At 38.7% G+C, this 11,779-nt stretch overlaps 1 protein-coding gene across 6 annotated transcripts in view; it reads right to left on the reverse strand.

Moving 5' to 3' along the window:
* dtnba (dystrobrevin, beta a) overlaps positions 1-11,779 on the reverse strand; it is a 46,466-nt gene that overhangs the window by 14,804 nt on the left and 19,883 nt on the right. For all 6 annotated transcript variants that reach the window (XM_084001318.1, XM_084001321.1, XM_084001322.1 and 3 more), the window contains exons 10-14: positions 8,325-8,449; positions 6,068-6,142; positions 3,143-3,220; positions 1,772-1,856; positions 626-705 (exon numbers count right to left, since the gene is read on the reverse strand). In XM_084001318.1, coding sequence (XP_083857444.1) covers positions 626-705; positions 1,772-1,856; positions 3,143-3,220; positions 6,068-6,142; positions 8,325-8,449 — 443 coding nt within the window. The remainder of the gene's footprint in view (positions 1-625; positions 706-1,771; positions 1,857-3,142; positions 3,221-6,067; positions 6,143-8,324; positions 8,450-11,779) is intronic.

The raw sequence follows: 11,779 nt of genomic DNA on the forward strand, positions 1-11,779 counted from the left end.
GACATGTTCAAGTGCTTAATTGCAAATGAACAAGATGAGACAACACAGGAAGTGTCAATGAATAAGAGATTACAAGTTACTGATTCCTCTGCCAATCATCTTCTCAATTAATTGATTATTTGTTTGCTTTTGGAAGATGAAAATGCATCTTAACACACTTCAGGAGCTGCATGAATCAAATAATTAACATTCGTGTCTAAGATTAATCAACTGCTGATATCGTTGATGATTCATTCATTTCACTTTCTGTTGCTCAAGTACAGTATCAGTTACTCTGGTCACGTTTGTTCCTGCTTGTCAGTCGTTTTGCGAAGCACTTTGAAATACATTAGCCTGTATGAGTGGGGCTCCACAAATAAGAGTTGGATTAATGGACTCATTAGCTGCAGCTTTAGAGCAGGGCAGTAGAAATTTAGACGCTTCCCGAATGATTAATTAAAAAAAAAAAATGTTAACGTTTAATCGTCGTGTCTGTATAGTTTTATAAACACGACAAGTTACGGATTTTCTCCATGAGACCTGATCCTGGTGCAGTGACGACTCTCACTGCATGTCGACAAACAGACATGATGAGTGAAACTAAACAAGGGAATCTAATGAGAATTAAAATTTTAGTTTTGTTTACCTGTTCTTGCTCTCCAGCTGAGCGATCAGCTCCCTCTTCTGTTTGTTCACGTCAAAGTTGATGCTCCGGTTTGGTATCACCTGTAAAACACACACACACACACACAAAACAAAGTTACAGATAGAACAAAAGTAGGTAGGTTTAACTCTTTACTGTATATAATCTAAATGTGACTGAGGATGAACTTGGTTTCTTGTTTCACTGTCCATTATATGACGAAGCCAGGCAGTTTTTATTTCAGATAAAGTGTGAAAATTAGTTGTTTTGGACTGACGATGAGGTTTAGTTTGAATGGTTCTTCAGCTAAGAGGTCTTTGCTATAGCTACTTTCATAAAAAGTGCTTGGAAATTAAGAAAGAATGAATTATTTGTGTGAATTCTACTTGAAATGTACAATCTACATGGTTTGGTTTGTACTCTGGTGTATGACACAAATTCAATACAGATGGTGTTGTACTGATTGTGGAACGACCATTTATCATTTAACAACTCAAAGAGGAGCTCTAAGAAAGCAGCTTTACTAAACCTATATTGTAGTGGCATTAACAAAAAGTACAGTGTATTTAAATGCCCCTAAACTCGGGAGAAGTCGTAGGTGGGCCACGTTTTGTGCTTGAAAATGAGGAGGGAAATAAATCTGTTTGGCCACGAGTAAAAAATCTGTTAGTAGAAAATGGGAAAAGCTCAGTTCCACCTTCATTGGAAAGATTGGCAAAGAAAAATCCTGGAAATATTCAGGATGGAAAAGTTGACTTTATTCCCTGAGAAGCGAAAATACCGTTCTGTCAAATTTGGAGTGAATCAAATCAAATTTATAATCCCAAACAACTCCAATGTTTAATGTCCTTTTCCTGTTTGTGATTGAAATGATTGAAATGTGGGTTCAAATGTTTACTTTACTTCTTTAAAAGCATATATAGAGACTAAAGTAGGACTGAGCTATGGTGAATAAGCACTGTGATTTTTACACACTGTTTTGCATAATAAAAAATGTCTTTCCAAATGAATACAAACATATTAAAAAAAACAAAAACCAAACATAAGATCTGCTTAAACACACCACCTGTCATCACTTCAGGTGTTACAGTATTTAACAGTTGATTATGTTGAGGAAAGGACAAAAAAAAAGAGGAATTATTGACTCACTCCGGTGCCGTCCGTCTCGGCGAGGCGGGAGGTGTAGCGGGCGATCAGTTTGTGCTCCTCGTCCTGTCGACTGGGACTGTCCACGCTGCTGACACAGGAGAGACAGACAGAGCAGGACAACCATCAATACAGACTGATGGTCACTATGACGACCGGAAATCAACATGAGACTGAGAAGTTTTCTTCCTCCTGCTCTTTTCCATGCAGGGAAATATGAATAATAATCTATTGTCATTTTGTCAGTAATGTATGAATTATATAACAAATAGAAATGAAAATGTTAGTTTAACCCTCCTGTTGTCAATCTATTCCCTTCCTCCATCCTTCCTTATTTCCTTCTTCTTCCTTCCTTGAACGAACCTGTTCCCTCCCTCCATCTTTCCTTCCTTTTTCCATTCTTTCTTTCCACAATCCTTTTTCCCTTCCTTCCTTCCTTGAACAAATCTGTTCCCTTCCTTCCTTCCTTCCTTCCTTCCTTCCTTCCTTCCTTCCTTCCTTCCTTCCTTCCTTCCTTCCTTCCTTCACTCAATTGACCCAATCTGTTCCCTCCCTCCCTCCATCTTTCCTTCCTTTTTCCCTTCCTTTTTTCCACAATCCTTTTTCCCTTTCTTTCTTCCTTCCTTCCTTCCTTCCTTCGTTGAACAAATCTGTTCCCTCCCTTCCTTCTTACTTCTTCCTTCCTTTTTGACCCAATTGGCCCAATCTGTTCCCTCCCTCCATCTATCTTTCATTCCTTTTTCCCTTCCTTCTTTCCTCCCATCTTTCCCTTTGTCCTTCCTTCCTTCCTTCTTTCTTCTTCCTTCCTTGAACGAATCTGTTCCCTCCCTCCCTCCATCTTTCTTTCCTTCCTTTTTCCCTTCCTTCCTTCCTTGAACAAATCTGTTCCCTCCCTCCCTTCCTTCCTCCCCTTCGTCCTTACTTCTTCCTTCCTTTTTGACCCAATATGTTCCCTCCCTCCATCTATCTTTCATTCCTTTTTCCCTTCCTTCTTTCCTCCCATCTTTCCCTTCATCCTTCCTTCCTTCCTTGACCCAGGAGGACAACAGGAGGCTTAAAAAAGAAAACACAGTTCATGGACTATCAAAGTCGAGTGACAGCTGGTCACAGTAATTATTTAAGGTGGTATTAACCTCCTGATAAACTTTAATCTCTGGACAAATGTTTGTTTTTTCATTTCTGCGCTCTGTTCGTCATCCTAATTAAGGTTGAGTTTGACTCCCACTGACTCCGTCGAGGCCTGACTGTGCCGTGCCGCTGCTGCACCTCGTCCTCCTCTCTGCTCCCTCCCCATGTTCCCTTATGTAACCGACCCCCCGCTGTGTCCCCACTCCTCTCTCTCTCTCTCTCTGTCTCTCTCTCTGTCTCTCTCACCGCGGGCTGCTCTGGAGTCGGTTCACATACGCAGCGATCAGAGCGTGCTCCTCGTTCATACGCTGAGCCGCCGCCAAGCTGCATGACAGGAAGAAAAAAAAAACAGACAGACAGGAAATAAACAGATTATGATCCCATGTCAGCAGTGACAACGGCTTTATTTCACTCACTTGCCTCATAGACCTGCTGTTATCTTTCTAAGATTATCATATATTTTAATGGTAACACTTTAGATTAGGGAACATATTCACCATTAACTAGGTGCTTATTAATATGCATATAAGTAGCTTACTAGCTCCTTATTAGTAATCATTAAGCATGTATTGACACCTTATTCTACATAGTCTTATTCTACCTCTATTGCACCATGAATTAAGATTTTTCCTGATATTAACTCCTAATTATCGCTTATTCATTGTAAATTAATGCATTAATGCTATACTAATTCAGAGTGCTACTGCCCCTGTACAAGGCCCCAAAAACCCACTGGTTATTCACATCATTATTCAGAACCAACAATGCATTAATTTACAATGAATAAGCCATAATTAGGAGTTAATGGAAAAATCTTAATTCATGGTGTAATAGAGGTAGAATAAGGCTATGTAGAATAAGGTGTTAATACGTGCTTAATAATTACTAATAAGGAGCTAGTAAGCTACTTATATGCATATTGATAAGCACCTAGTTAATGGCGAATATGTGTTCCCTAATTTAAAGTGTTACCATTTTAATATCTATACATCTAATATTTTAACATATTTTATTTTCTTACACACATTACATCATCGTTTTGCATGTCACAGCACATTGCATAGTTGTTATTTTGTGCAGTCGACGTAACGTCTCAGGAATGTTTGCAGTAAAATGCAGATTTATTTTCTGTCAATCGACTAATCAGTTTCTGCAGAGCTCAGGATAAATCCGCAAAAACTGTAAAGGCGTCAAACACAATGCAGTTTATTACCTGCCTCTCTGTCACTGATCCATATGGCCCATGATTAGTGACCGAGTGTATGAACTTATGGAGATTTATATCACATTTTGTTGCCAGCTGCATAATTTACTGTGATTACATGAGGACTTTCAGGATTTATTCTGACATGTAAAAGCTTTGTGACTGTATCTTGTGTAGATGTGATGTTATTGTGTAATATCTCTACTATGGGTATCCAGCAGAAAATGAGCAAATGAACAGAGATATGGATTAACTGCCTAAAAATATCAAATTAATTCAAGGTGCATTTTGTATTTTACATTAAATCTGACATGTGAAACAGAAATCCAGTGGATTTTCCAGCCTGATTGAATAAAACATTTCATAATTCATTTTTAAAGAAGGTGAAATCAGGAATTTATGACCTACATAACTCGGGATTGGCAGTTCAATTAGAAATCAGCTTCAAAAATTAATTCTTCTGGGTTCACCTGAACACACCTGAGCGACGACTTAGACATGAACACAGATTTTTAAAGGGAAACTATGCAAGTCCAGTCGCCTTTCCACTGTTTTGCCAACCCTCCTCCCACCCATGTGCATTTGTTTCAACGGACCGCGCTACATTTACTCTGTCACATTTACTTGAGTAACTTTTTGGATACACTGTACTTTTAAGAGTAGTTTTAATGCAGCATACTTTTTACTTTTACTGGAGTATATTTGTGAAGAAGAAGCGGTACTTTTACTCTGTTACATTGAGCTACTCATAGACCTCTGTATGCAAGTATATGTAAGTTATTGTGGCTGAATTTGCCTTAATTTATTTCACTTTGTAAAGATTTCATTTATTGTTTTAGTTGTTAAGTGTTGTTCTTTGGTAATATCTGATTTTTTTTGTGTGTTTGATTACATTCATGCGCTGATTATTAAACAAATAAATCAGAGGTTAATTTTTTTTCATCAAGTACTTTCTTGCTCTTACTCAAGTAAATATTTGGATGGCTACTTTTTACTTTTACTTGAGTAATATTATTCTAAAGTAACAATACTCTTACTTGAGGAAATGTTTTGGCTACTCTACCCGCCTCTGTATATCATATGAATGAATAATGGTTTCTGTAATACACTTTGGGTATCGGGTATTGATTAAAAAAGCGCTATATATAATTTTTCTTTAAGATGTTTGATGACGTGTATATTTGTGAAGTCTCATCTGTCATAAACAAGAGATTACAGGTTACGCGGCGCGTTTGTGTCGCGGTGCCGCCGAGACGAGAGCTGGGTCACCGGGTCGGAGGCTCTGATCTTAAAAGGTTGGATTTCAGACACTAGGAGGAAGGCAGAGAGCCTCCATCTTCCCTGTAACAAGTCATTTAACCATCGTAATTAATCAGAAGCTGTTTAATTGATAAATAATTTAAATTTAATAAAAGGTCAATAAAATCTTGCACAGTTCCTCCTAACACCATCCATCCTCATGTGTTAATATGAAGATATGAGCGGACGTGTCCGGGCCTATTAGCCTGTTACAGATTTTTGTTTGGTAAAAAAAAAAGAAAAAACATGAAGCCCCGACTGCAGTCTGATTACAGCGAGTCCAGGCGTGTCACCGACTGATCATTTCAGTGTTTTACACCAGTCTGGTGTGGAGATGTGAGCTCTTGATCCTGGTGGCTCTGATTTAAGTTTTGTTCTTTCTTACATTCTTCAAAATCAACATGATAGTCATGTAGTAACTTTTTGCCTTTTTTCCGGATTTATTAACTTAAAGTGTAATATTTGACATTTTATTTCCATCAAGTCTAATCAGAGAAACGAAACTGGCCATTGGTGTTACTGTAGGTTTGAACTTGACCGGTCCCAGAGGAAATAGTCGTTAACAAAGTAATGAAGCGAGCTATAAAATAAAAATAAAGAAAACCCATTTATGACTCAATCAGAGACAATTGCAAACTTTGAAAATCACAGGACTGATCAGTCTTTACCTCCTGGACGACTCCGGTGCCGTTTGGGACATTAACATGGCCTCGCTGGTGTTGTTGTCCACAGGTCGAGTGGGGCTGCAAACACACACACACACACACAGATGTTGTCAGAGCGCCATATCATCAACAGTACAAACACAAAACAGCGTTAAATCATTCACAAACACAAAAGAACTCACTCACTATCAAAAAACACACATTCTTCTCACTCTCACACTCACACAGTCACACACACACACACTCACTCTCACGTGCTTTCGGGTGCACTCATGCAACAGTGGATTGTACTAGTCTGAACAAACACAGACAGGCCAAAGATCACCAGAGGGAGAGAAGGAAAGAAAGAAAGAAAAAAGAAAGAGAGCGAATCCCACAGATCCAGGAGAAATTAGTTTAAAACATAAAAGTTAAAAAACGAGGAGTAAATCTGGTGCAGCACTGTTGTTGTTGCTGCTGTTGTTGTTGAAAGCATACTCACATCTGCGCTAAGTGCAGCCTGGCCTCAATACAAGTCTAGTCAGTGCTTTCAGGTTAGTAATGACCCAGTCTGCCAGTGTTTGGAGAATCAGAGCGAGCGTGTGGGTCCACCAGGGGAGAGGAGGGTAGGGAGGGGGGCGGAGCCACCACAGAGTCTGGGGAGGTGGGACTTTCAGTTTGCTCATGCTATCTGAAGTTTCTCCGCTCATGTGACTCCATAAAGTCCTTAGTAAGCCGGCAGTAAATGTTTGATGGCGTGTAACATTTCATCTTCTGTCATGAAAACTAACCTGTGTCAGTGTCGTCGTCGTCGCAGCAGCTACTACTAAGTCCTTCAACACAACAGACCTGTGTGCTGTTTCTGTGTCGCGTATTCACTTTCAAGACTTGATGATAACTCAGTATTTAGGGCGTATTCATACCAGGCTTGTTTAGTTCACTTGTTCACCTTTTGGGGAGGTGTGAATACAAACCACCGAACTCTGGTGCAGATCAAACAAGTGAACCGAGACCACCTCTTCAGCTGGGACTCGGTTCACTTGTTTGATCCGCAACTGATGCAGGTGCATTGGCTGGAGTAGGAGTAGGTTCGTTACCTTTAATTGTCGGTGCAAGCTATTTTTAGAACGGCGGAGCAGAGCCGTGAGCTGCTCAGAGCTACGCTACGGAGGCTCATGGGATTTCTTGGTTTCCCTCATCAAACTCATCAAATACACAATCCAACAACTCCACAACGCTCTGGTGGACAAGTTGTGACCTGCACATTCACCACGCTATGAGATAATAATACAACGTTACCAGACAGAGTTGTTTTAGAGGTAAATACATGCAAAACAGCTGAGACGTGTTCCCTACGGCAGCAGTTTTTCTGCAAGCAGTCTCTGCATTTGCCTTGAAAACAACTCTGTCTTGTAACGTTCTGTTATTATCTCATAGCGTGGTGAATGTGCAGGTCACAACTTGTCCACCAGAGCGTTTTGGAGTTGTTGGATTGTGTATTTGATGAGGGAAACCAAGAAATCCCATGAGCCTCCGTAGCGTAGCTCTGAGCAGCTTGCAGCTCTGCTCCGCCGTTCTAAAAATAGCTTGCACCGACAATTAAAGGTAATGAACCTACTCCTAAAACTATAGGGATTATGGCAATGGGACAATTTGCCAAAATGTTGAACTATCCCTTTAAGCAAACTTTTAAGAAAATATGACGTCTCTTTTGTGTTTCTTTTTTATGTTTATCTGCTATGATGCAACAGTTAAACGCAGCTGATTCCAAGGAAGTATCATCACAAACATCTTCTCTATAAAGATTTGCTTTATTATATCATCAAAAACACTGTTGACTTGTTTGTTTTCCTTTGTACAAACTACTGTACAGTGATACTGAACTAATCAACTAGACAAACATCACATTTTCTACATTACCCACAATTCTCCTGTCCTGCCTTATCAACATCATCATCATTACATAAACCAATTACGGGACCAGGAGCAGTAAACTGTGACTGTTTCAGATCTGGAGCAGATGTTGAAACGACTGTTGAACCAACTGAGTCACATCAGTTTATGATATTAGACAAGACATTATAAAGTGTTATGTCACGATCATCAGGTCATTGTGTCAGTCCGCTCCCATTCACTGTGTGTGTGTGTGTGTGTGTGTGTGTGTGTGTGTGTGTGTGTGTGTGTGTGTGTGTGTGTGTGTGTGTGTGTGTGTGTGTGTGTGTGTGTGTGTGTGTGTGTGTGTGTGTGTGTGTGTTGTTGTGTCAGTGCAGTGAGCTCTTACACGATGTTGCTCAGGTTGAGCGTCCTCTCCGGTTCCTCTGAGTAAATGGGGTGGGGGGGCTCTCTGGACGACACGCAGCCCAGAGTCCTGCTCAGGGCTCGGCCCAGCTTCGTCGCCGGCGACTTCTGCAGAAACACACACACACACACACACACACACACACACTTAGTCATAGTAGTAGTAGTTGTAGTTTATTCGATCTTGTGCACAAATTGTTACAGTCAGGCATCAATCAACAATCAATAATGCATCCCTTAATTCAAACTTAATTCATAATGTTACATAGATCGAAAAGGTGCAGGCGGAAGCGATTCAGTTTATAAGTGCCTAACCTTTTCATTCTTCATTTCAGTTAAAGGGATAGTTCAACATTTTGGCAAATTGGCCCATTGCCATAATCCCTATAGTTTTAGGAGTAGGTTCACTACCTTTAATTGTCGGTGCAAGTTATTTTTAGAACGGCGGAGCAGAGCCGTGAGCTGCTCAGAGCTACGCTACGGAGGCTAATGGGATTTCTTGGTTTCGCTCATCAAACTCATCAAATACACAATCCAACAACTCCAAAACGCTCTGGTGGACAAGTTGTGACCTGCACATTCACCACGCTATGAGATAATAACAGAACGTTACCAGACAGAGTTGTTTTAGAGGCAAATTGATGCAAAACCGCTGATGTGTGTTCCTGTCGAGGGCCGTTTTTCAGCAAGCAGACTCTGCATTTGCCTCAAAAACAACTTCGCTTCGTAACGTTCTGTTATTATCTCATAGCGTGGTGAATGTGCAGGTCACAACTTGTCCACCAGAGCGTTTTGGAGTTGTTGGATTGTGTATTAGATGAGTTTGATGAGGGAAATCAAGAAATCCCATGAGCCTCCGTAGCGTAGCTCTGAGCAGCTCACGGCTCTGCTCCGCCGTTCTAAAAACAGCTTGCACCGACAATTAAAGGTAACTAACCTACTGCTATGAATATAGGGATTATGGCAATGGGCCAATCAGTTGAACTATCCCTTTAAACCTTTGGCGCTCTTGATGGTTTCAGTATAACAGACATTTTATAATCAACAGATGGAGCCACAATAAATAAAACAGCATTTAAGTTGCAGTCAAATCCCAAATGATCGATCCTGTTTATAGCTTTCTATCACACTATGTTTTAATTTCTTTTTAAACTGTGTCGTTATGATTTTTGCTTTGTTTGAGAATGAGATCCTCTGGCAGGATAATCCACAGCTTCACCCCAGAGACATCATGCTTTTTATGTAGTACATTTATACTTGGTTGTTTTAAGTTAAGTTCCCCTCTTAGCTCATACTGTATCTCCCCTCGTAGACATTTACGATGATATCCACTGCCAGGACTCGACTCTGTGCACGAAGAGGCTGATAGGAATCTGTAAACTCTTAGTCAAGTGTTATTATTGTGTTGTTTATCTCAGCTGCTCCACACAGATCACAGCATCTGTTGCACACTGGAGGGGAATTCCACTTTAGCTCGGCCAACTCCAGGATACTCCCCTCTCAATTCTTATTTATTCTTCTTTTCTTTTCTTTTTTTTCCTCTACCTCGTTGTCTCTCAAACTTTGGTGGTTTAAAAATATTCAAATGGTTTTCTGAAAAGTTTGATTTTACTCTTATTAATTTCCTTTGTATGTCAAAATACGGCTTTGGAGAAAAACTTTGGGGGTGTTGTGGTTTAATCTCGGTGAGGTTTTCTAGGTTCAATGAGCTTCTAATGTCTATGCAGCAGCTACAACAAATCTTTAAAATAATATTTCACTGGTTAAACATGAGTCTGACCTCGGTACAGTATCTTCTCTTGTGATTGTGATACTGTACAAAGTGGTGCATCTCAAAATAAATTAGAATATCATGGAAAAGTTTATTTATGTCAGTAATTCAATTCAAAAAGTGAAACTAATACATTATATAGATCCATTACAAACAGAATGAAAAATGTCATGTCTTTATTTATTCAATTTCTTACATTTATCTAATGAAGGCCTAAAATTCATTATCTCAAAAAAATGAATATTAAAAAAGTCCAAAAAAGCATTTTTAATATGGAAATCATGGCCTTCTGAAAAGTTTGTCCATCTTTTATGCACTCAATACTTTTCCATGATATTCTAATTTACTGAGATGCACCTGTACATCCAAATATAAAGAGTTGGTTTTGTGGTTAAAATGAATCAATATCATAATGTCTTCGTCGCTTCTGGCTGCAGCTTCAGCTCATTAAAACACACAGGAGAGGTCGATTTAACAGTGTCACTTCAAACTGATGTGGTACGACACTGAGGCGAGGCAGGTAAACCGAGCGCTGCTGGAAAATGAGATGCAAAGTCTGCGGAGGATTATCAGGACCAGTTTTTTTTGCCTGTGATGAAGAGATTTCATTGGACAGGCAGGAGCTGCACAAGTGAAGAGCTTCATTCCTGAAGCCGAAACATTAGCAAGACAAATTATACAAAGCCTCCCTGATGAATAATTCAACAACTGTGTTTCCATCTATTAATATGTAATTTCTACATTGAAAAGCATTTTTTTCCCTTCAGGCTACAGCGGCCTTTCTTTTTTTTTTTTTTTGTAGAAGAACTGTGTCATTTCTATTAAGATTTTTAAATTTTTTACAACACAATTAACAACAGTAGAACGAAGAACATTTTCCTCTGGTGCAAAACTGCATATAAATGTGCAATATATACTAAGACTAAACTAACTCAACTCAACTTTATTTATATAGCACAACCACAGCTGAAAACAAAGTGCTGTACATAACAGACAAAACAACAGAGACGTAAACCAGTTAAAAGCATTAAAATTGATAAAACAGGAATACACAGTAGAATAGTTGTTTCATTGTTTCTAAATATACCAAGTTATGTATACTATGATCTCATTTCTACATAGAAACATATGAAATCATGTCAAGGAGGATACAATTAATTGAGGATTTAAATCCCCTTTACTAAAATAGTAAGAATTGGTCCTGTACAATAGGAAATCATATATAAATAACATATAAAAAGCTCCTATATAAATATTTAACTCTTAGCTAATATTGTTTTTAAATTCCCTCCCACACCAATTGTTGTCAATATTGTTTGTTTAGTTATGGAGGTACATTTGTGTCTTTATTATTCAATCAAATAAAGGTTGATTTAAACAAAAAATCAATAAAATAAAACTTTTCAATCCAAAAAAAAAAGTCTTTGAAAAAGTTTGTTTTGATTGAAAATATCTTTTTTGTTTAAATCAACTTTTCTTTTGATTGAAAAATAAAGACACAAATGTATCTCCATATATAGGTGGCTACAGTTTAAATTGGAAAAGGGCTCTACTTTTGTTTTCTTATTTTGGTTTATTGAATGATTTGATCTTGAATTCTAGTTTAAGTTGTAAAATAAATAAAAAAATAAACTTCTCTTTGGAGGTCAAACACACACACACACACA

This window comes from Trachurus trachurus (assembly GCF_905171665.1).
Source record: "Trachurus trachurus genome assembly, chromosome: 24".
Classification (NCBI taxonomy): Eukaryota; Metazoa; Chordata; class Actinopteri; order Carangiformes; family Carangidae; genus Trachurus; species Trachurus trachurus.